Raw genomic sequence first — 26,223 nt, forward strand, 5'->3', positions numbered from 1 at the left:
GCTGGAGACATGACATTAATCTGCTGATCTGGTTACAAAATGAAACTACAAGTAATCTGTGCACACTGCTTATAACTGCGGCGCTATTCATGGCAGACTAAAACAATGCCGCCGGCTTGTACTCTATTTCCCCCTGATTATTTGCTTTGCTTGGAGAGGACTGTCCCTTGGTGTGTATCCTTCACTTGAACAGATGTGCTCAGGCAGGACTTTCTGAACACGGCGGTGACCGCGCTGCGCCGCGCTGCCCTGAGAGGTGGAAAAAAACTGAGCTCAGAAAAACGGGGAGGAGCGACGGCATCACAGGCATGACTTAGAGAGGAGGAGAGAAGTGAAAGAGGATACTGCCCTCCTGTACCGACACTTCATCGGTTTCAGCTTGATTGAACAGTGTACTGTTGAGCATATTCAGTATATCACTCCTACGACTCTGCCAGTCAGTGTCGGGCTCTCAAGGGGGGACTGTCCCGAGGCTAGCTTGTTCGCTCCTTACGCCGGCTACATGACCAGCTAGCACAACACAGCTAACTATCGTTAGCTTCTGGTTTCAGTTCACCGTCCGGACCCGGCGAAGTGAGGAGCCGAGGAGGGGAATGGCAAGAGTTTACTCGGATAGCCCTTTCAGGAGAAACGACGAATAACCAGACCGAATCATCCTCCATATACTTAGTTCTTTGATTCACCGGTAAGCACCAGTTTTGAATTGTAAGTCATGTAGTTAACAACGATTTGTAAAGTTAGCGCTAGCTTGTGGGTTTAGCCGACGCTGTTGTGTAAGCTAACGTTAACGGGTCGGCGTGGCAAGTGTTGTCAAACACTATCAAGGTGGTTGTGTTAAAATAACAATAGCTGCTCTTCAGTTTCATTTTCATCTTTAACCAGCGACCTAACATTTAGAGATTAAATACAAGCGTTTTTATTTATCCAGACTTGTCTCGGTTTAACTGTCAAACGCTGGAGCCGATTCTTGGTATCGTAAATCAGAGAAGAAGACTGACAGCGCGAAAGCAGTTAAAACACGAGGCAGTAGTAAAATGTACCATTACGAAAGCACGAGAAAATAACACACCACAACGTAAACACTTGAAATAATAATTGGATGCCTTGTTAACTGATACTTGTCAAGTCAGGTATTCAGTGAGAGAGAAACCTTTCAGCAGAAATACCATTCATCACAATGGTATGTTTGAAAGTGTGTCACCTGAAGTATTTTAATGGACACACAGCTGCTTTTAACTAACGTAAATGTCTTGTTTTGACGTTTCTCCGAAGTTGCTGACAGATCCTGAAGCATGACGGTAATAATGTGCTGCAGTAGCAACCGTTAGATGTGTTGTTTTAGAGAGGAAGACTGTGGCGACCTGTATTCTGTGTGTAGCCCGGTTATTATTAGTCTGTCTTCCCTGATCCCTCTGTAAGTAGTGCTGGGACGTTAGCTCACACCCTTGCTTGCAGCCATGCACCCATCACTGCATAGCAGGAGTACCAGTCATGTATCAGCATGCTCAACACACATAGAACACGAAGTTCCACGTTATTTTGCACTTGTCCTCAATTACCTGGAGTTAGCAGAACCCTGTGTGTACACCACACTGTTTGGTTTTCAATAAAACATACAGAATGTGCTTAAATCTATTACACATTCCTGTTAATGTGACTAGAATATTCCTTTGATCCATATGTTTTGACTTTGACTCTCATCCTTTTCTCTAGTCGCTGCTCAAATGCTCCATTATGTGGAATGTGCTGTTCACATTATATAGAATGAGCAGCTTCCCCCCCCCCCTTTTTTTGTTTTATCATTATGCAGTATGCGGTGTGTAGCTGTGACCTGAGCTTCTGCAGAGACATTTGATGGTCTTGGCTTAGTTATACCCCCAGTAGTTTGCAGTGAACAGCCATTGCAGGGGACTGTCTGTTTGATAAATGAGCGGGAAATGCTGCATCCATTGATCAATGAGCTCCTCGGTCATGGCTCGGGAGAGTTCCCCCTCACAGCCCATCACTATACGTGGTTTTGCAGTTCATAGGGCTGCTTGCCAGCACACAAACTCAAACACGCAAGCACCTGGCATCACTCAAGCGGTGAGCCAAAACACACCTTTGCGTAATTACACGCTGTGTCTCCTGTTGTAGGGGCAGATGCAGCTATAATGTTGCCATTTTGGCACTCGGCACGCAGATATTTTGGTGGTGCTAAGACGGAAACAAATGTGGCCCATTGTATCAGCTTTTTATCTGTCACAAATGCCTGCAGTTATAGAGTATAGGGCTGAAAGTACAATTACTTTAATTGTTGCTTGATCTGTTGATTATTTTCTCGATTAAGCAATCATTTGTTTGGTCCTTAAAATGGGGAAAATGTTCATCAGCGTTTCCCACGGTCCAATATAATGTCCTTAAATTCTGAGATATACCCAGTTTACTCTCATAGAGGAAGAAACAAGGAAAATATTCACACTTAAGAAGTGACTTTCTTTACCTGAAGAAATTACTCAAATTGTTCAACCTTAATTAAAATAGTTGACGCTTGATTGACAACTAATCATTGCAGTTCCGATAACATGTTCTTTCTATTCTGATTGGTCTCTTCTCATTTTTGTTCAGGTTGTTGGTGTTACTGTAATCCCCACCATGGTGCAGAAGTATCAGTCACCCGTGCGGGTGTACAAGCATCCCTTTGAGCTGGTGATGGCGGTAAGTGTCTTAACCTGTACTCGCAGCCAACCCTCTAGCCACATGAATTTTGCATCCTGTAGATGCAGCGTTATATAATTCTGGTTGGTGGGCGCTTCAGAGGTCACCATTTGAAAAATGGAGTCGTCGAATGAATTACACACCTCACATGATTGGCTCACAGAATCAAAATGGTGAAGGCAAATGTGTTCCCACATTATTATTCTAATGTCCATGGCAAGTTTGAAGCAGGTGTTTGCTCACTGCACTGTCAATATTGTGTTAGTGATCTGAAAGACCTGCAGCAACACTACAATGAGAGAGGTGTCTTAAAGACATCTTTCCTGTCGAAATATTAAAAACGAGAACACCAGTAAAGGAACAGACTTGATGAGTTGCTTCCAATGTGAACACAATAGTAGCAGCCTAAAACAGGCCACTGATTATCTAGAACTGTGTGAATTAAGAAGCTATAATCCCCCAACACACATCATGCACACAGTTTCTCTAAAGTCATGTGGGCTAGTGAAATAACACCTAGCTTTCTGTCATCTCAAGGTTTACAACCTGTCCTTTGTTCACTAAGGTGTGAAATTATTGTGTTGTACATCTGCACACTCAGCATCTGAATATACAACATGGCTGTGCTGTTATGTCAAACAAAGGTCCCACCACGGACTTGGTGATGGTGCACCATTTGCAGTGTTAAAAATTCAAGGCTTTCCTTGCATTGCTTTTAGCAACTGCTTTGCAGCATGTTTTGTGTTCTCTTTCAAGCATGAGTGGCCGTGTTGAGTGCAGAGAGAGAGGGACTGTGGGTCTGCATATCCCTCTCCCTTTTTTGTTTTTTCACATGGCCCTCTCAACATTGTTCCTAGTACCCTCAATGCTTTCGCTGCTTAACATTTTGGAAGTTGTTTTAATATCCCTTTGAAACAGCAAATAATTTACCCCAGTGCTGTAGGACAGTTGTGATGGATTCAATGGTTAAAGTGCTCCAGCTACCAGCTGATCGAGTCCCTGTAGTGTCTCTTCCTAACATAGTTTAATGCTGACACTGGGTGTGTGGAAGAATATGAGAGACTTGATGATCCGTTGTTTTCCACACCTGTGTTTAAGTGAGATTTAGTCTTTTAAGGATAACAAGCTACAGTGCATGACGCTACACTAATCACACAGTGGACAGATAATTTACCCAGCAATGTTTTGACCTCAGCTACTGTTAGTCAGTAATGTGGTGTTAGAGCACGCCTGCAGAGTCCTGGCCTGATTATGCAACCCCTTGATTTCAGCCTAGTCAAAAGATTTCACCAATGTGTGGCTGCTCCTGAAATATTCATTTAAATGACCTGTGATTACCTGTAGATTAGTTAGTAAAATACTTCCTTTTAGCAGCCTGTCATGTCATTAGCACGGCACACTTCAGACAGGTGCTGCTTTCTTTAAATGGAAATCAGCTTTCTACACCGACAAGAAATAGGATGCAGAAAGACTAAATCTTCTTAGCACAGGCTGGATTGAGCACTGGGCAAACAGATGACTATAAATAGAAGGCTGGTACCTACACACCTGGGTCTACACATGCAGCTGAAGAGGGGGAAATAGTGATAATAACAAAGCAGACTTGCACAATTTGTAAGCTGGAGATGACCTACCTCACAGGCTTTTTGTGGATGAGACAGGCCTACTTCTGGAAAACTAATGGAGTCTCCTTTGTGGGCTTTTTTTTCATTAAATAGGGCAGAAATGGATAAGATGTATGTATAAAAGTTGGATAGAAACGACAAAGCGTGCTTTGGGATGTATAGTATAATGGTTAAGATAAAAGCAATGTGGTCGGACCCTGTTGTGAAAGGGTATCAAATGTATATTTCAGTCAGTTTGAAGCTGAGTTTGGTGCAATTGGATTTTTCTTCTTACTTGTGACTTTTCTCTGCAGTGAGTATTTTTGCAGACACTGCAGAGCAGACTTAATGGTGCGTCACAACACTGGCTGGCTCTTTTTATTGAAAACCCAGTGAAATCTCAACCCTCTCACTTCCTCTATCGCAGGCCTGTCCCCATTGCAGCATAGAAGTGTAACAACATCCTGTATTTGTGGGAAACCACCAGTAAGCATTGATACAGTCATTGTACTGTTTATCTACTGTGTTAAACAAAAATTAGCTGCTTTATGTCAACCCTACTTTTGGTGTGTATGAGAATACATATAGTTCAGTCAGGCATCATGCAGACAATAATAGACATTAGTGTATTGGGCAATATAACTCAGTTCAGTCCTGTTATTCCTCTGTCAGAGGCTTCTGAAATATTTGCCAGTAATGGCTTCTCCCTTTCGTCTTTCGGGGGATTATATTTGACATTTAGCTTTGAGGAATTTGGTGTTCTCTCTTCACTTGACTCTGTTGTTTGGATACTGTCAGTGCTTTGAAATCCCCATTTACTCTCCTGAGGATGAAAAACCAAGGCTCTACATTCCTCTGTTTATGTCTTTGAATGCATTCTCTTAGTCTAGATGAAATCCACCCTCTCTTTATTTGGCCTTGAGGAGCCACTCGGCCCACTGACAGGTGCTATTAAAGTATTTCAACCTCTGGCTAACATGGCTGGGGCTTGAATGTACTGTTGCATAAGTCATGCTTGGATCTCAGATGCCCCTCAGCTGTTTTTGTTCTGCAGTTGTTTTTGTACCCTTCTTTGAACGCTGTATCCTTGGTATTCCCGTCGTTGACAGCTTTTGGCACATTTGACAGTCTTCTTGCAGCCCAATAGTAAATTGTTGTACGTTCTGTGTTTTTAACTGCAACAATTATGACATGCTTTCTTTTAATACAACTGATTGATCTAACATTGACTTTAAAGACAGTCAAGTCTACTGCAAACTGGACATAACAAAGCAAGATAATCCATTCAAAACTTTGTCATTGGGTGGGGTTACTGAACTTGTTTACAGTTGACTAGTGGCTTTTGGAAATTGCTTTGAGAATGCAAGAGTGATTAAAGGCTGTACAAATAAACAGGACACTTAATTAAAGCTTCTGCAGAAATGCTCCACTAAGTGATTTATTGCAGAAACGCCTGATGTTGAGGATTGCATGTCACACAAGAGGCCAATGCCTGAAAGTACTGTCTAGATTAGAATGGTGCCAGAGTAAAATGCACATCATAGCGTTTTCAGTATTTACCCTAATAGGAAACTGTGAACTTCCTTTGTAGATAAAGTTAACTCGGTCAACAGCAGTATCATCCTTCTGAGAACTGTGCCAATCGATAGCTGTGTACCAATAACAGCTTATTGGGTTTGTATGAACAGCCCCAAAAGCACCTAGATACACTTGTGTATTTGTATTGACCCTTACTGAACTTGGCTTGTTTTGTTTTTTTGTGGAGTATCACTGAAGTAAGGAAGTACAGCAACAGCCACGGTCCCATGAGTCCACTGCCGCATCTCAATAACAGGAAATGTAGTGGATGCTGTTACTGCTATTATCGCAGCAGTCCAGTCTCAGAGCCTCTAGTCTATCCTCAGGGGAGTCACATAGGAATGTCAGAAGCACAAAACAATACCCCTCTCACTGTTGTTTCAGGCCTGAAGGGACAGTTTCTTCTGGAACACATCCACAGATGAAGAATGACTTCAGTAGCCACAACGGGACAAAAAATGGGCTGGCCCTGGAATTGGAAATATCTGCTAACTTGATGCTGTTTGTTATACTTGAACTTAAAAGACAGTAACTATCACTAAAGTCCCTCAACTCCCAGATTAGTACGCATGCTGTTGAGAGGGGGTATTAAGTGAGTCAAAGCCTATCGAAGCCTAACCTGCTCCATGGAAACGTATGGGACTGTAGCTAATCCACAAGGACAAAGCACTTTGGTCCTGCGCTGTCCCAGTAGAGTTTCTACAGGGGAAGGAACAGGATGTGCCATGGTCGTGTAATTCCTGCTGGACTTGTTGGCACCATCAGCTATAGGGTATGTTTCCTTCTTAGTGACCCAGTCCTCTTTATCAGTGGCATTAATGTTAGCAAATCATGATACTAAATGGTTTCATGGCAACAGATGGAGTCTGAAACACAGATTACATTGTCTTGAAATAGCAATCAGAAGTGTGTCACTGGTGAGTAAAACTATGTAATGTTGAAAAACTGACTCAAAAGCATTTCAAACATGTGTTAAGAACTGCCACAAGCTACGTGACAAAATGGAAGAGAATTAAATGGGTGACCCAGACTCATCAGCCACTTATTAGGCTTAGCTCTGTCAGCCAACACAGGATTCTCTTGGAAACAACGTTATGACTTCAGAGTGTCTGGATTTCAGTGTTTCCCTTTTTGTGGGGCCTGCACATAATTTCTTTAAGTTAAAAGCAGTTGCTGAGGCACTTCACATACCTCCTTCTCAGGTGGACAGAGACATGTTGTTTCCTGTATCACAAGTTGCTCATTGATTAAGCCGAAAATGCAGACAATGTTTGTGTCTCATAATCTGGGGTTCCCTGAGCTACTCTGTGTCACAGTTTGGCTATTATATATATGTAGGAGGTGTTTATGCAGGTGAAAGAAACAAGACCAAAAGGGAAATTCCATTTTTAACAGAAACCCTGACCAGCCCATTCAGATGAGTCCTCATTAGATAGTTGTCATAGTTGGTAAGGGACCTCATCATTGAAATGTTGTTAATGTCTCTTTGGCTGCTGCTCTGACCTGCATTTTAGCGTAGTTTCCGTAATTCTCTAGTCTCTCAAAAACAGGTTCACGCAATTCTGTCAGCAAGCCACGTGAGAGTAGCGTTCATGCTGGATCATGGCTGACTTGAATTTGAGCTTCCATCATGCAAAAATAGTTATGAATGCTGGATGTTTTTAAAGCTGATTCTAAACTATATTGCTGGCTTTAAGTTTAATACTACTAATGATGTATAAAAGATGTGGAATATTTTAAAAGTTTGGTGAAAATCTCACACTAAACCTATTGCTGGAATGTTTTGCCTGCATTGCTTGAATAATGGCTGGGAGCTGAACTACTCTGTGCCCCTCATGCCTCCTGTAACAGACTACAGTATATATGGATCACCCCAAACATGTTTTTTCTAAGAGTTGGATTGTTGATTTTTTTGTGCCCGTTTTCTGCCAAGCCAGTGTTTCTAAACTTGGCTCATCCTGCTGTCCCCTTTCTCTCTCTCTGTCTAGTCTGGCTAAGCGCAGAGTGGCCTTGCCAGGGTGATATCCTGTCCCACCATGTCCTGACCCACTTACAGCCAGGTCTAGTTAAGGCTTTTGCAGCCCAATTCTCTGGGGCAGAAGCATCCCGAGTGTTATTCTATTGTTTTAATCCGCCTGTGAGCTACTTCCTTGTCTGTCGCTCGTATTCTCCTAATGGTCTGAATTCTACAGCCGTGTACTTGTACAAGTATAGATTCACCTTCATGTCAGTCAACAGAGAAATTAGGTCATTTTAACAATTCACGCCATCCTTTTTGGCATGTCAGCAGGGCCTTCTACAAAAGAGAGCACAGACAAATAGAATGAAATCGAAAGACACTTTATTCTTACTAGTTATTCAGACAGAACTCTGCAGAGGATATTTCGTATCAACAAGGATTTTTAGTATTCCTGTTCCTGTGAAATGTTTGCTGATTGAGCTGTTTGTTTACCATTTTATCCTCAGTAGTTTTGCTCAGCATTGCACCTGTCTCTTCTGGTTCAGAGAATTTCCATCCACTCTTCTGAATGAATCTGTCAGAGCTTTGCCTGCAGTGTGTAATTCACTTACACGGCTAGATGCTGTGTGCCAAAATCAGGGTAGAGTTATGGCCTGCCTTGGGGAGAGGAGCTTATCGTCCGGCGTGCTGCTTCAAATAGCATTAATACAGGACTGTACCGCCCTCACCACGTGACTCTGAGAGCCTATAAAAAAATTCTGGAGCTGATTTCATTCACTGATCACCAGGACACTCATTCACCCTCTTTCCTGCTGCAAGGTCGAGATGCTGCCCGAACAGCTCCCCACCCCCACGCTGCTTTACTCTGCTAGACACAGATGAATGAGTGCGCACATTCGCTTGCACAATGGCCCTTTACTGTATTTTACACTGAATTATGCTTCAGTGTGGCAATGGATAGTGACTCACATCTATGCGACAGCTATGTGACGTACGTATACACTATTCTATGAAAGGACCAGGACTTGCTGCCTTGTTTTTCTGATAATGTGGCCTTTTATTTTAGGTCTCCCTTTGAACTTATGGCTTTAATGTTTGCCCAAAAAGGGAGTTTTCACACAAATAGAGACGGAAAGGTAACACCACCTTTCATGAGACGGGACTAATCTGAAATCAGATTTCTTTTCCCTTCCGAGATGTATGCATTCTCACCATACATGCAATACTCACACAGAGAAGTCCATTAATTTCAATAGAGCAGTGATCAAACACCAACAGTTATGCAACCCTCCTCTCTCCCCTCAGTTGAATCCATGTTTACTGCCATTTTCTCAATCCTTCTCGGAAAAGATGCTTAGGAACCTTGAGCAACATTTCCCCAAACCAATAAGAGTTTCATCACAACTAAATAGAAATTATTAATGGTGGTGGTAGAACAGGCAGTTATTATGCTCTGCCAGCACTTCTCTTTTCCTTACTGTAAAGACGGATATCAATAGTGCTACAATTTCCTGTTCCCCATTGTTTGTGAGGAATTCTCGTAGACTTGCGTGCAATGGTATGATCCAGCGAGAGTGATGATTAGGGCTGCACAGTTTATCATCTCGAATGTTTAAAGAGATAATGTGTTCACATTCCGAAAAAGATTCATGAAATACCTAGCCACACTTTTCTGAAACCATTTTTTCAAAGTTGCTTTGAAAGGCATTTTTGATATCCCATATCCCCCTGTTTTACGGCATGATGTGGTTGTTTGAGCTCCTTAGTGTTAGATAAAGGTTGGAATTGATAAAGGACTGGAAAAGGTTGCATATTCAATAAGCAGTACCCATACTGCATTCAGATTTGATTATTTTCAATTGAATCCCTCAGAAAAGTGTCCTTGGACATTGCCCCATTTCATCATTTGGAAGCATAATTTTCTCAACTGGTCTTGTATGTTTTTTAATGAGCTTACTTTTTAATGAGCTGCTTACTTACTTACTCTGCTGACAGAGTTATGTGTCAGTAAGCATTTCCCCAGCGAAAAAGCATACAGTTCAGCATTTCTTGTTCTTACTGTGATGACTTTTTGAAAGCCGACAGATGGTCGTCCTGCTGCTTTCTATTCCCTGGCGCGTACATATATCCAGTCATGCATGCATAACCTAGTGCTACAGTTTAGCACATTGAATGGCCCACCAAATATTTGGGACGTTGAATTTATATAAGGTCTGTGTACTAGGCATAATTTCCCCCTCCTCTTTCCAAGTTGGTAGTTCCAGGCAGCTCTGCCATTACAATGCACACTCTATCAGTGAGCTCACTGGAAGGAGAGAAGTGGGTGATATGGCATGCAGTGACCAAAGGCTCTTTTGTTGCATCTGTTCAAACAGGAGCCTGTTCTTTCTCCTACCACACATCCATTTTACACCTACGCTCAGATGCTGACCTGGTGGGTGTAGAAAATGTTCATCTTGCCTGTTTATAGGTAATGCCTTGATTACCATTGATTTGCCATGACGTACCTTGTACATCACAGTTTACATAGATTTACATTTCTCTCCCTAGAGGCAGCTGCTCAAAACATTGAAGTCTGTTTCCACCAAAAGAATAATTGTTAAGCACTGTACAAAGGACTAGGTATTAGTTCTATAAAAACACTGGAGGCTGGGTCCATGGCCCCTATCATGTTGCAGTGTAGTGTGTTGAACTGGTTGGTCCAGCTATAGAGAATGGGGACAAGGCTGCTCACACATGACAAGATGTTTTCCCAGGAGTGGTTTCACCTTTTTAAGCTCACATGAAAAGCTTCCTATTCAAATACTTTGTCTATACACATTGATTCAAAAAGTGACATGAGTCGCAGTAAAACCAGTCTTGTTAAAAAGCTTAATGGACCTGATGGATCTGAGGTCCTACTGGGCTAGCCAAAACTATGGCAAGGATAATGTACACTACTGTAAATGTTGATGCTTAAGTGAGAGTCAGTTTAACACTATTCAGTATCGAAATATTAAGAAATGCTTTGGTTGACGATGACCAAAATGCCAACTAATTAATGTCTTCATATAATGTAAACCGAAATGGCCAATGTCTAGCTTCAATATTAAATCAAGCTTTAAAATGTTTTTCCTGACACACGACATAATAAAATGTAATTAAAATGTAATGAAGTTTCTTAAAAGGCAAGTTAAAAACGTAAATTACAGTCATACAAATGGTTTTGATTTTAGGATGGATTACTGTGATGTTTCTGGAGAAGCTGTATTAACGGTACTGTATTAATAAAGTTGTTAAAATGTCAGGAAAGGAAATTAAATCCAATCCTATAGTTGGAATGGAAAACAATGGTGAGATCTTTCCCTTCTTCCTGTTCATTACTAATACCCTGATAAAGCAGAGGAACCTGTTGTAATTGTAACCTACATTTATTTATTTATTTATATATGTATATGTGTATATATATATATATATATATATATATATATATATATATATATATATATATATATATATATATATATATATATATATATATATATATATATAGATATATAGATATATATATATATATATATATATATATATATATAGAGAGATATATATATATATATATGTATATGTGTATATATATATATATATATATATATGTATATGTGTATATGTATATGTGTATAATATATATAATATATATATATATATATATATATATATATATATATATATATATATATATAATATCTATTACGGAATTATATATATTATAGAGATATATATATAGAGATATATATTATAGAGATATATATATATTATATCTATATAGACGCTATATATCGAGCTATATATATTATCTATATATAGAGAGATAGATTATAGATATCGGATATAGGATATATCGATTATATATAGCTATAGATATATCGATAATAATATAGATATAGATATAGATATATATAGATTAGTATATAGATATCTATAGATATAGATATAGATTTATAGATTATAGATATAGATATATATAGATAGGCTATATATATATAGATATATATATAGTAGATAGATATATATATATATATATCTATATATATAATATATTATAGATATAGATATATATATATATAGAATATATATTATTATATATATATATATATATATATATATATATATATATATATATATATATAAAAAAAAAAAATCATAATCTCACTTAACACCATTGTGTTTTTTTGTCTTTCACACTTCCTTGTGTATCTGAGTCAGTAAGAAGACACCCACAATTTTCAAGCTGCCTGCTCAGTTACTTCCCTCTTCCTCTCCCCCCATCCTCGTCAATGACCTAGTTTGGAGTTTATAGCTTTGCTCTCTGAAATGAAAACCAGAAGGAATTTTCCTCTCAATATGCCATTCTCTATACTTCAAACAATGCCAGCAAGGTCTTGTGCGTCAGGACCATTATTTACAGAAGCGGGTGGTGTATGTGAGACAACTTGTGTCATGACAGAATGTGTTATCTGTCATTTGCCCGCACTTAATCTTGCAGGTGCCCAGTGACAGCCAGGAGTGGATCACTTGTATGCAAGTCTAATGACCTCTGCTCTTGTGACCCAGAGTGTCCACCAAATAGCATCCTAACATCCTCCTTGCAAGCAACATTGAGTATGTCTAATTTAATATTTGCATACCCAATGAAAATAAAAATATTTGATCGGGCTGGTGTCTGATCTCAACTTTTGTAATGACATTCTCAACAGGTCAGGGCCCTGGATTGCCTGAGGTGGTTGATGGGGGCCCATAATGATTTTTTTCACAAACATTGGCTTAATGACGTCACACCCTTGCCAGCAGCACTCACTCAATGCCCCGTTTGTTTGTATCTGACGTCAATGGTGTTGTGTATCTGTGATGCAATAAGCCTTTGGTCATTTCAGAGAAAAATCTTAGAACAGCATCAGAGAAGTCCTAAAGTGTGGCAGCACTCCCAATGTCATCTGTTGTCCGCTGACCCATCCTACATCCAGGACAAACATACACCCCAACCCATCCTCTACACTCTTCCACTGCAAATCAGCTTGCCCAGTATGAGGAACGCTCATAGACTGCTCAAAAGAACCGCAAACATTTGAGGTTCTGGCTTCACAATGTTTAACTCGACACATCTTCCATCCTAAACTGAAAAGTCACCTGTTCAGACTTTACTATGGCCCATTAGTAGTAAAAAAAACAGAGAGAAAAGTCTCAATTTCTCCCTCTATCTGTTATTACCCAAGCCAAGGAGGTTATGTTTTCACCTGTGTTCGTCCGTATGTCTGTTTGTTGGTTGGTAGGTTTTACCCAAAAACTACAGACCACAAAAAAAACGGATTTCCATGAAAAATTGGATCCAAAACATGGATCCAAATAAGGGGAAGGTTTCAGGATTTTTTTCTCACTTTCTTTTGCATTGCAATTTAGCATTGTATGTTGTTTTTCAACATTTTCGTTGATTTCTCAAGGAATACTGCATGGATCTTGATGGGGATAAAAATCCATATCTAGGTGGCTGGTATCTATGAGTGAGCACAATATGCACGGCTGTTATGAATGTTGTCTGGCAGTGGGCCTCATTTATCAGCAAGACCGCATGTGTGAGATTCTAATGGCATACTTTGCTTGTTTCTAACAATAACATGATCAAACCTTTTAAACGGAACACTGTTTCTTATAAAATGAATCACTCTCCTTCTTAGGAATTTCCTCAGAGTACTTTGGAAATGCAGCCGTATCGACTCTCTTTTGTTTGGCGGTATGTTTGGTCTTCATCTCTAAACAGTCCTCATCAAGTATCTTAATCTTGAAGGTGCTCTTGACCAAAATGTTCCTATTTTCCCGGGCGCCAGAAAAGTCAGCTGATAATAATAGCAGAGGTTGACCTCTGGGTGGATGCTGTCTCTATTACACAATCTTTTTCATAAGCTCCAGAGATGCGACACTGCTGCTGAGGAAGTTGGAAGTGTTCTGCGGTCAGAGTGTTGGTCCTAGGAGACCTTGAGGACAAGGATTTTCATCTTACTCACAAGAGATTGACCCAGCAATAAGCTGCAACCCACCTAACGAGCTGCAGTTCTACAGTAACAGGAGAGCAGTTCTTCTCACAAAAACTGAGAGGCCTTGTTAGTGGTTTTTGGTTGCGTAACTGAACTTCATGTGACAGCCGTTTCAAACCTGATGTCCCACATAATTTATCATCAAGTCTGTTCATGTTTCTGCAACCTCCGTGAACAGCTGTACAGTGATAGAAACGTTGCATCAAATTTTTCATGCACAGATTATAATAAATGTAGAGTTATGAATAAATTCTATGCTGATGCTGTAAATGTCAGTTCATTTATCTTGTATGCCCTTATTTATTGTTACCGTCTTGTGTTGCTGCTATCAATATGACCTAGCACTATTGTTACCAGCAAGTGTTCCTGCACATTTACTGTAGTTGGCTAATAATGTGCTACTGCTATTATAACCTACAGAAGATTTTCTCAGCCCTTTTTGCTCTCAGCCTGTACAAGTAAAACAAGGTCAACCATTCAAATGTTTAGTGCAAACTCATAGTTGCTCATTTTTTTGTGTTATCTTTTTTTCTTTGTTTATTTTTTGGTACGAATGTAACTAAAATAAATAATTGGAATTGGTTTTCTCAAATAACCAGTTTACCAGTTATCCTGTGGTATCTTTCCCCAGTATCTCAAGATGTACAGTATCACCATAGGTCTTGTTGTAAAACAAGAAACACAGCATTTTTACGACAATATTTAGGGATGCATGATATGGATTTTTTTCAGCTGTTACCAATAACTGGTAATTACCTGCTTCTCATGGTGGATATTGACAAGATGACCAATAATTTCACATTTTTGTATTTTAGAAAGAAGTTCATAACTTGTAGGAGATGCACACCTGGGGGCAGAAAGGCTTAGATGTAGAGAGCAAGGATGACACCTTTTATATTTTGTAGCTCAAATAAGATGTGTTGTCAAAACAGACAACACTTTTTCCCTCCTTTCAGAACCCTCGTGGAACTGGTATTGCATGCAGTACATGTTCTTCTTCCCCCTTCTTCTTCCTCTATGTGTTTGTTGGCCGATTGCAAACCAACTGTAAAGGTACTTGCTGCCATTGACTGTATCAGAGTGTGTAAGTCCTGAGCTTGTTAAGTCCATAAAAGCAATTTGGCATCATATTATTAGCAATATTTATCTGCAAAAATTTCACCAATATGATAAATATCCAATAATATACATTTCCCAATTTCAGGCTGATAAATGATCTTCACAATTATATTATACATCTACTGTAAGATTAACATTGTTGATGATTTTTTCATGTTATGAAGTACCATTATTTTACATTTAGAAAAATGTCTGAAAAACTTGTTATACTTAATTTTAATTTGAAGGTTAAATTGAGGTATCAGTCAAACCTAAAAAAAGCATTGGTATGTCCTAGAGAGCTTTTTTCCTGTATTTGTTTGGCCGCAACTATATTTAAGTTGATTTGTTTATGCCGTAAGTTCAAGCCAGATAATGGCTGGGCTGCCTGCCAATGCTCTTGTTTTCTTGCCCGGTTGTACGTTCCACACGTATTCATGCAGTAATGCAGCCCTTTGTACTAGTCTTAAAATGTATTATGAATCGCCTTGGAACTCCTGGGTTTCCCGAAGCCACCTCCCTGAGCCAGGCACTTCTTGTTTTCCATACCCATGCCCTTAGTCACATTCCCTGTTGCCCAAATGGGAAAATGTTTTCAGTGTATGCAGGAAGGGATTACATAACCATGTATTGTTTTTTACAATTTCTTTCATGCGCCCCATGGAAAGCGCATTAAATCTCCAGCCAAATTCCAGAAACCGTTAGTCATGGCTTGGCGAATTGAGGTGTGTCCGTCCGAATGTATCACCATGGAGACTGAAGGATACATGCATAGATGTTCCAGCTGGCCTACGAAGAGGTTTTGTTATTTGTTTTCTGTGTTAGCGTGATAAAGCGTTTAAGGATGAGTATGCACAGTGGTTGAGTTAGATTACCATGTCTGTTTGGGTTGATGTGTCATCAATGCCTGCTCCTTATTCCATTGACCACAGGGCAGGTCCGTGTTTGCTTTTAAACTGCTGCTTTGGATGCTTACTCAGAAATGACGTCAAATCTGGTTTGGATGTCCAATAAAGTTAATAAAGCAACACATTTCTCAGGTACACAGCTCATTGTTGTTGGCTTTTTGTTTAGCAAACACCTGGCAATATTGAATCCATTATATGTTGTTGAATGAAATGGATTAATCTCCAGCGCTGAACCCCATCCCCCCCAAGTCATGTGCACCAATTCTGTCTGTGATACTCTTTCAGTGTTATACATTGTCAACACTGTTTTCAACATTAGATTGTAGGTCAATATAGACTCAAGTAATTGCCTGGATAAGTTCCCAATTACCTGAATATTGACACTGTTTTATTTGCATTTATCTGTGTATTTTGAATCATGTCAGTAGAACACTTAATAACGTGACATGTGACTGGAGCAAGGTTTTACAGAGAGCGTCAAAGGATATGACTGTAAGCTAGATCCTGTTAAAGATGAGCTGACACATTATGGGTGGACTGTAGTGTCAAGGTTTGTTGACTAAAACAAGCTCAAATGAAAACTGTGTGGCAGAAGCTTTCAAAAGTCAAAATCAGTCATCCAATCAGAGGGCCAAAAAATGAATAAGGCAAATTATAATGGTAAATTTTTAACAACCAAGTCAGTTAAATAATCAGATGCGTGACAAAATTGGGTCATTGTGTGTTTCGAAAAACCAACGGCATGCCCTTCCCATGTTGAAGAATAACCTGGTATCCTGAACTTCCTGTTTCCTGTTTTTAACACTGAAACAGTGGGGGCTATCAGTGCACACGAGGCAACTAAAGTTGTACCTTTGTTTGATTTAGTCTGTTTTTCATGAAGCAGAGCAAGGCTATGATGGAGGCCTTTTGTACCTCTTTATGGTTTACTGTCTCGTGTGAAGCGAACCCTATGTTTTCGTACAGTATGTAAGCCCATTGTTTGAATGAAACGTGGTGGTGTTTTTCACTGCACATGGCATTTGTGGTTGAGTTTGTTGTTGACCTGTGGTTGTTTTTAATGGTTGAAACTGATGTTTACAGTCAGTGCTGTTGTGCTGATGGCAGTACAAAGCCTGCGCTCAGTGTTCCAGAGCATCGGGGCAGAAAAACAGAGCTCAGCATTCGCTCAGTCAGTGGACAGTGGGCATGTGAGTAGCCCTGGCAGCAGTATGCCAGGAGCTGCTGAACCCTACTGACTGCCTACTCTGACAGAGGACAAAGGCTGCTGTTCCACATGCAAAACAGTTTCAACCTACTCTTGTATTTGTTTCTTTATGTGTAAACATTCTTTTATTGTCAGACCAGTTTGATACAAGTGGTTCTTGTTCAAATATTAAGCTTTCTGTTAGAGCTTAAAATTCTACAAAGTTTAAGCTCTATCTTATGTCTCAGTGATTTTTTTTGTTGCCATGTTTTTTTTTTCGCACAAGCTCCAAGGCACTCAGGTTGTCCTCTGCGCCGTAGAACACAGCTCTTTTATCAGTGAGGCTCAGCTGACACCAACTCAGCCGACCCCAAAAGTCTTGTGAGCAGCACTCTCTCTTTCAGTTGATCTCTTACAATCTGTCCCAGCTCTCGTATTTTAGGCACTGTTATTTTCAGCAATACTGTTTAATTCCAGTCTTTGTCCCCCTTGACGCTGGAAGTTGTTACGAACGTTATCGTACGGTCACATTACCCACATTTTGGTGGTTTCTCTCATCTTTCTTGATGTTTTTTCTTCCCTGCTTCTTTGTAAAACTCCATCATTCACTCATAGATACAAACATTGATTCATACAAAATGTTACAAAAGAGGAAATATCCTTTTGGTTTCTCATGGCTGAGAGACATTACCTAACCGCCTCAGACCAGCTCAGTGTTATGACTAACTCTGGCTGCGTCTCCGGTACACGCTATCAAGAACATCACTTAGTTTAATCTTGACTGTTGACTGTCTGGTCTGGTGTTTTAGAAGAACCAGTTCTGCAAGCACAGCAATCAGATCCAAAATGGGAGAATAGAATGGCCGCGATAAAGAAAAAGAAGAAATGGGTGCTGCTGCTGACATTATGCCAGCCGAAGCCCAGTTGCACAACAGCTGGCTGGCCTCTGCACAACAGCTGAGGTTGCCAATGTTATGCAAATTTTAAGAACACATAATTGGGAGACAAGAGTCTTGCACCTGGCCTCAGCACCGCTTATTGTGCAGCCCTTTTCTGTGTAAAAGAATTAAGAGGTGCGTTTGTTGAGTCGGGGCCATTTTTTGCTGTGGCTTAGCTCAAGAGAGGTTTGGAACGGTGCAAAGTTGAAGGAGCTTTTGTTTTGCCTCTCAGTTGTTTGCTGCAGAGAGCTGTTCTCTGCCCACCTATTCAGATTCTTCAGTCCTTCTTAGCTCAATACTTGCATTCTTTAAGAGTCTGTGAACTTTTTCTAACGAAGTTTATGTAAGCTGGCAATACAAAACCCATTGTTGCTGTGTGGTATTTTAGGCTGTATTTATCCTGAGCCTTTCAGTAATACATATTGAATTAAACATCAACAATGCCTTTTTATAAATAAAATCTTAACCAAGACAGAATACCATGTTCAGGCAGCAGTCTAAAAAAAAAATGTACCCCCTGCTAAAACTCCTCATTTTTGAATTTAAAAAATGTCTTGTTGTAATACCAGCATAGACCATGAGCAGCCGTAGAATGTTTTTTTTTTTCCCTTTTAACCCTCAAATTTATCTCAGATTTTAAAAATTAATTTGGTGAGCTACTGTGACGCTACGTAGAAAAGAGATGATAAAGCATTGTCTGTTACTTGCCTGAAACCCATTTGGCTACCCTCCTTAATACACTGAAGACCATAAACAGTAACAACCCCTCTTTTAAAGCTTTGTGGTTATTAGATATTTATTCCCTCTGCACAGCATGGCGAGAGATGACACTGCAGTTATTGAAACATCTGTCTTTTTCCTCCCACCGAATTCGCTAAAATGAAACTTGAAACGTAAAAGATATCTCCCGAGATTGAAATCCACTTTTTCATCTGAACATTTTCCTTTCCTCTTTCAGGCCTATGAGCGCCGGTTTCCCACCTGTCACCTCATCCCCATGTTTGTGGCGAGTGACGTGGTGGATGAGGAGAACAGCGAGGACGGTTCTACCCAAAAGATTGAGCGCCGCTGTGCCCTGGATGTTGACGCCCCGCGCCTGCTCAAAAGGGTATGATGCATTTATATGTGTTAAACTTTAGCTCTAGGTACACACAGTAGTTTTTTAATCTTCAACCCCAACCCCCCTTCAAGTTTGATTTTGGTGTCTCATGTCAGTTTAGTATCTTGTAACTATGTTTGTGTTTTGGTTTTTTTAGATTGCAGGTGTGGACTACGTCTACTTCAGCCAGAAAAACACGCTCAATCGAAAAGAGAGGACACTTCACATTGAGTCCCATAATGAGACCTTCTCCAACAGGGTCATCATCCATGAGACCTGCTGCTATTCGGTCAGTAGCATTCACACCCCTGTGCTGTTTAGTGCAGGTTGTGTCCAGAATCCGCTTACAACACACAAGTCTGTATATTTGTATTACAGATGGCCCCAAAGAGAAAATCAAACCCTGACCATGTCAGTCTTTTATGACATCTTCAGCCCATTGCATTATACAGAACCATCTACGTATATTTTCACAGACAAATGAGCAAACACGCTTGCATTCTGAAAAGCAGTTGTTAGGCTGCTGAATGACCGCCAGCACACCCCTGTTAATGTTTGTGCCTTCTCTAATCTCCTCCCTGCTACGCCTGCAGAGAAAACCATGTTATGACTGGCACTGAGTATGTCGCTTGCTATCTTGGCCCATCTCTGTCTGAATCATTCAGTCCCCCTCACATTCCGCCAAACCACGCTCAAATGCAGATCTGAAACCAGCATGTCTTCCCTCTTCTCCTGACCCCACTGTGCAGTACATGCTTTACTCTTAACTTCAGATCTGTGCACTCATGAATGGATGTGCACTGAGTTAATGAGGTCAAGCACATCGTATTAGCTTCCAACCAACTAGAGTGCTAATTTTGGGTCCAATGCCGCCCAGAGGTTCTTATTGTGTGCTTTAGCGCACTATGCTAACAGTAACCAGAGTGGACAGCTCAATTAGAGAGATAATGGACCTGGCTAAAGCTGAAATATTTCGGTAGCCAAGGGTAATAAAGCTACTAGCACAGTGCCTTCAGAATTCATTAAACTCTTGACGTAAATGTAATGATGTTGTTGCCTGAATTCAAATGGGTTCAAATTATTTGTTGAAATATCAGAGATGTCTTCAATTTTAATGGCAGAGTCCTTAAAAATATCTGTCGATCTTATTAGTGAGATAAGACATGTCGCATGCAAAATCTGACCTTATTTCTCACCAGCTTCTGCAAAGCAACGATCCGTGCAAGAAGCTGCTGCCTGAATGTTTTATACACTAATCTTTGAATGGATTTCGCTCAGCTTCATTTTGCTAATACCATTCTTCAGTAAATGTCAGCATCAGCCCTGGGCTCAGGACATTCATATAAAACACACATAGAAGGAAAACAAAAATCATTTTTAGTTGTTTGGTTTTTTTTCCATCTCAAGCACCTTCCCTGTAAAGCGGCAATAGCAGAGCTTCAATCAAACAACAGACAGATGGAAATTATTCTCCTTTATATTACAGCATTTTTCTTCAGTTTAGTCTCAAACAGAAACTCTGTTAATTTAACATCACCTCTCATAACCTTTGCACACCAGAAACATGTGTTTTCTTGTCTTTTTGCGTTCTGTCCTATTTAAATCTGGTCCACTGTTCATGTGTAAAAGACTGGCTAATTTTGTACGGACAGACTGACACACACACGCCCACTCACAGTGCACAGAGTGAAAATTGCTCTTTGCGTGCGTCACCATGAAGCTGGGTGTGTGGTAACCATAGTAACCTGCACATGTTGTTTCTGCATGTGAAAATAGTATATTATACATTACATGTTATTGTGTGTTGGTACAGGTTCATCCAGAGAATGAGGACTGGACGTGTTTTGAACAGACAGCGAGTCTGGACATCAAGTCCTTCTTCGGCTTTGAGAGTACAGTGGAAAAGATTGCTATGAAGCAGTACGCCAGCAGTATCAAAAAGGTGTGTGTGTCTGTGTGTTTTGCTAAACCAGATCATTACATGAGCATGTTAACTTTGTATTTTCTGTCTATGCACAGAAACATCAGTTAACAGCAGATGAGATAGTTGCATAATGCATCATCATGAGTGCTGTGTGGATTATGAAGAACTGGCATCAGTCTATTTTGTCAAGTTTGGTGTTACAGTGTCTCTACAGCATGAGTCAGTCGGTCCGTCTCATGCTATAATTGCATGCATAAGCTTGTATAATCTCTTTGAGTGGACAGGGGTCTTCTGCTGTGGATTCAGTGAGTCATCTGCATTCGTTCAGAACCGATGTGGGCAATGTTGAATACATCCCTTTATTTCCTCCCTCTGTTTCGGTTACCTGACACTTTAGTTGGAAATGGTTAGCCTTTTTTGGTTTGAATGAAGTAAATATGAAGATACAGTATCAGGCGTATCGTTTGGTCTGTGTTCCAAATCCTTCTCTTCAATCATATTTCCTTAAATTCAGAGCCTCTAATGCTATTTTGCTATAACTGTGACTCGTCTAAACTTGTGTTTGTCACAGGGAAAAGAAATCATAGAGTTCTACCTGAAGGAGCTAGAAGATGAAGGGATCACCCAGGTGCCACGCTGGACTCCCTCCTCCCTTCCCCTGCCTCTACCCAGGCCAACTCGCCTTGACACCAGCCCACCAGTCCTTCCCGAACTCGCAGTCACACCCGCTGTTTCTATCCCGCTGCCCACCGATGCGAAGGACAGCAGTTCTCAGGACACCAAGCAGGACAACAGTGCACTTCAGGCAGACAGCCTAACAGATATCCTGGCTGGTACACCTGAAGGTCTGTCACAACAGATGATTTAAAAATTAGGGCCAGCACTTCCCTGCAATTTGTGAAAACCTGTGTACTAACACTGAAGTAGCACTTTAAACATGCCTAATTATTTAGTTATTGAGGAAAAGCACATTGGGAAAATAATTCTAAAAAATATGGTTATTCTATGTTTTGAATTGACACAGAAATCAAAACGTATTATGTGGTGTTGGTTTCATTAAAGGTGTATACGCAGGTTAATTCACCCTGTGTGGACTGAATATTGTTAATTATAGTATTTGTGTTTTTGTGTTGCAGATAAGCTGGATGCAGACTATATCAAACGTTACCTAGGTGACCTGACCCCCCTGCAGGAGAGCTGTCTAATCAGGCTTCGCAAATGGCTGCAGGAGACGCACAAGGGAAAGGTAATGTTGCGTTTGGCGGTGTTGGTTATAAGGATAAAAATAGAAAGGGAATTTTGAAGTATGATGACCTAAGATTACCTAGATGACCTAAGACATTACTGTCCACATCCAAACTGAATCATCATCACTGACATGACAGACATGATATGACCGAAGTCAGGTTGTAGTACGTTTTGATTCATATTAAGTATGATGGGTAGGCAACTTTTCACATGCTTATATGACTGACTGACCTGTTGTTTGCTGGCGTTCCATTCAATTGAGCCAATTTACAGTGACCTTGGCAGTGTGGTGACAGCTGTGAAAGTTTTTGTTCTTTTACATTTTTTTGATTAATTTGTTTACAAAGCCAGCACAGCTAAACACGCTCCCCTTACTATGCAGATCCCTAAGGACGAGCACATACTGCGTTTCCTGCGTGCCAGGGACTTCAACATGGACAAGGCGCGGGAGATCCTTTGCCAGTCGCTGACCTGGAGGAAGCAGCACCAGGTGGACTACCTGCTGGAGACCTGGACCTCACCACAGGTCCTACAGGACTACTACACTGGGGGCTGGCACCACCATGATAGAGGTAGGCCTTGATAGAGGCAAATAATCTACGTCTACAGCCATACTCCAAAACAGTTGAACTTGGAAACATGCTACAATCTCTCGTGTGCATACATTAGCAAACACATAAACATATGATTTATGTCAGAGCTGGCTATACTTGCACTGTTAACTGGAGGTATATCTCAGTTCTCCAGTTCCATACAGACTCGGGTTACATGCACACACACACGCACACAAGCCACTTCAGCTAAAGTAGTTCTTAGCAACCCACAGCCTTTAGCCATGCAAGTGAATTATACATGAGTCCAATTTGTCGGAACTACTTGGTTACCCCAATAGCTTACACACACTTGCACAAAGTCACATTCTTCACTCTGCAGCATGCTGCGGATTCCTTATTTGGAACAGAGAGAGAACTGTTGACGCTATAAATCAGATTTAAGGGACTTTTATGTTCCCACATCAGTGAACAGTTTATCTTCTCATTTCAGTCTTTCTATTTGTGAGGGACGGGGACCAATCATCAAAGCATTTCTCAGTGACCACTGTCTCTTATGGTCTTAGACAATACAAGAACAGACAGGCAAACTATGCACATCTTTCCATGTAACATGAAGTCTTGCAAAATGTAAATACTGTGATACGTCATGTAAATATTTGTTTTATTCCTTTTTATTCTTTATTTCTAGATGGTCGTCCTTTGTATATCCTGAGGTTGGGCCAGATGGACACCAAAGGACTTGTCCGTGCTCTTGGAGAAGAGTCTCTTCTCAGACACGTAAGTAACACAAGTTGCGACACACTTCTAGCTTGTGTGTAACAGTGTAGGTCCATAAGTATATAGGTCAGGCTGTTAGTGGTTGGATTACAGGTTGGGGAGTTACGACCTGACACATGAATTAACACCAGGATGTATACAGTACAGTGTGTGTATATATATATATATATATATATATAAATAGCCTGCTTGTTTGTAATTTGGTCCAGATACCAGTGTGAGCTAAATGCCTGAAACTTAATATCGCAATAGATTACTGAGTTCATGGTGTGTCATTTTAGGTGCTGTCTATTAATGAGGAGGGTCTGAGACGTTGTGAGGAGAACACCAAGGTGTTTGGCCGACCCATCAGGTAATCCTTTGGTATATATTTTAATATAGAACTGAAAAAAAAAAAATCAAATCAGTCGAACCAGTTATCAAACAAAAAAGCGGAAATTCTGTAGTTTCTGCTTCTCAGACTATAAACCTTTTTTGGGGGGGTTTACAAGAAGTTTCTATTTCATGGTGAATAATACATTGCCATTACAACGTCCAATGAAGGGTCATGTTCAAAACTTTCCTGACCAAATTTGAGGTGCTTATTGTTAACTTGCTAGGAAGAGTACATCAAAGTATAGAAACTAATTTCCTGTGGCCAGTATGGAGAGCTATAACTGTAACCTCATATTGGCATTTAGATGTCTCCAGCACAACAAAATGGCAAAGGCTGTGCAACGGTTGAACTGTACATTTTGATATGGCTGACTTCCTGTTGGGTTTAGGGTATGGCTATTAAAGCTTTATTGTAAGTCTGGACATGACACATATAGCATACCAAATTTCATAGGCAAATCCTCCTGCGAGAGCTCCCTCATTTAAATTGTATAGGGGCCGCTACGGAGTCATTTTGCCACACCCTTGCGAAGACTCATAAAACATACAATTATTCACCGCTTCTGATGTGTTTGCAAAGTATGATGATTTTTGAGCATGTTTAGAATAATTAAATTGTAAAAGAATAAATAATAATTCTTACAATTTAACAATTAAACAAGCAGCATCCTCCTTCTCTGACCATGATTCGGCGTACAAGCTCGTTTGGATTGAGTTCGGCTGTTGTAGCCTGAACACAGATGCACACTCAGCACGAGTGAGTCCAGAGGAGAATTATCTCCCTGAAAATGGAAAGAATGCACGAGGCTCTTCCCCGAGTGCCCTGATTGAGATTGCAATGGAGAGAGTGAGAAGGAGAGAACGGAGATGGTATCTGTCACCTGTCAGCCCTCTCAAACAGGAGGTGGCTGGGATAAGAGCCGAGCAGGAAGGCATGTGAACTATGAATGGCTGTCACGTCACACAGTCCTCAGCTAGAGCAGATCGAGGGAGAGGGAGGGGAGGAGGGGGGGGGGGGGGGGGGGGGGGGGGGGGGGGGGGGTCCAGAATTAGCAAGCCTTGCCTTCACCACTTAAGCCTCACTTCAGGATGACAGGTGCCAAGTGTCGGAAGGAAGCTGTAGCCCAGTTGTGTGTGTGAGTGTGTGTTAGTGGCATGCGTTTATCCCCGCATTAATCCTCTCTCTTCCTCTTCTGTAGCTGTTGGACGTGCCTGGTAGACCTGGAGGGGCTAAATATGCGTCACTTGTGGCGACCTGGAGTCAAGGCGCTGCTGAGGATCATCGAGGTGGTGGAGGCCAACTACCCAGAGACTCTGGGACGGCTGCTTATCTTGAGGGCTCCCCGAGTATTCCCTGTCCTCTGGACACTGGTGAGAACCTGGAGGGGATTCTTCTCTCAGTGGCAGTCCCCCCTCATTTTCACACATAATCATAAGTATGATGTACATAACTATAGCCTTAAAAATATCCATAAAATGAAGTGCAATCCCTGTTAGCAATCACAGGCTTTACAAACTGTTAACTCAGGATACAACCGCACCAAACACATATTCTGCTCCACTCTTATCACTGTAATTCCTACATTTTTGCCATTGAAAAACTAGGCTACTACTACTTTGGTGTGTCCATATCCAATATCCTCATCTGCCTCCATCATTAGGTGAGTCCATTCATTGATGAAAACACCCGCAAGAAGTTCCTCATCTATGCAGGCAATGACTACCAGGGTCCTGGAGGGCTCGTGGATTATATAGATAAGGAGATCATCCCTGACTTCCTGGGAGGAGAGTGTATGGTGAGTGTCTGATGAAGATTTAAAGTTATCATCTGACAATCACAATTTGATTTCTTTTCCTTTCTAAAAACACTAAATGAAGAGTATTGAAAAATAAAGTGATCATTTGAGAGTATGATTTGATTTCTAATTAAAGTTTTCTGGGACAAGGCACCACCTACATTGAGATCTCCTTTACTGACCCAGTTCTGTGTATGTGTCTCTTTGTCTGCGCACATGCCTTTCCTCTGCAGTGTGAGGTACCAGAAGGCGGCCTGGTTCCCAAGTCGATGTACCGCACGGCCGAGGAGCTGGAGAACGAAGATGTCCGCCTGTGGACCGAGACGATCTACCAGAGCGCCAGCGTCTTCAAGGGAGCGCCACACGAGGTGAGGCTTAACACAGAGCACCAAAGTGAGAGGAAAAGATGGGAAGCC

The 26,223-nt window shown here is 40.8% G+C and overlaps 1 protein-coding gene across 2 annotated transcripts in view; it reads left to right on the plus strand.

Annotated features, from left to right (window-relative positions):
• Positions 1-287: 287 nt before the first annotated feature.
• si:dkey-237i9.1 (SEC14-like protein 1) overlaps positions 288-26,223 on the plus strand; it is a 32,112-nt gene continuing 6,176 nt past the window's right edge. The window contains exons 1-13 of one of the 2 annotated variants that reach the window (XM_030417872.1): positions 288-685; positions 2,608-2,697; positions 18,993-19,142; positions 19,291-19,422; positions 20,947-21,075; positions 21,629-21,902; positions 22,194-22,303; positions 22,688-22,877; positions 23,548-23,636; positions 23,918-23,988; positions 25,211-25,382; positions 25,673-25,807; positions 26,041-26,175. In XM_030417872.1, the coding sequence (XP_030273732.1) occupies positions 2,635-2,697; positions 18,993-19,142; positions 19,291-19,422; positions 20,947-21,075; positions 21,629-21,902; positions 22,194-22,303; positions 22,688-22,877; positions 23,548-23,636; positions 23,918-23,988; positions 25,211-25,382; positions 25,673-25,807; positions 26,041-26,175 (1,650 nt within the window). In that variant the 5' untranslated portion in view covers positions 288-685; positions 2,608-2,634. The remainder of the gene's footprint in view (positions 686-2,607; positions 2,698-18,992; positions 19,143-19,290; positions 19,423-20,946; positions 21,076-21,628; positions 21,903-22,193; positions 22,304-22,687; positions 22,878-23,547; positions 23,637-23,917; positions 23,989-25,210; positions 25,383-25,672; positions 25,808-26,040; positions 26,176-26,223) is intronic. The other variant, XM_030417883.1, reaches the window with a different exon arrangement.

The sequence above is a fragment of the Sparus aurata genome, chromosome 1 (genome assembly GCF_900880675.1).
Source record: "Sparus aurata chromosome 1, fSpaAur1.1, whole genome shotgun sequence".
Taxonomy (NCBI): Eukaryota; Metazoa; Chordata; class Actinopteri; order Spariformes; family Sparidae; genus Sparus; species Sparus aurata.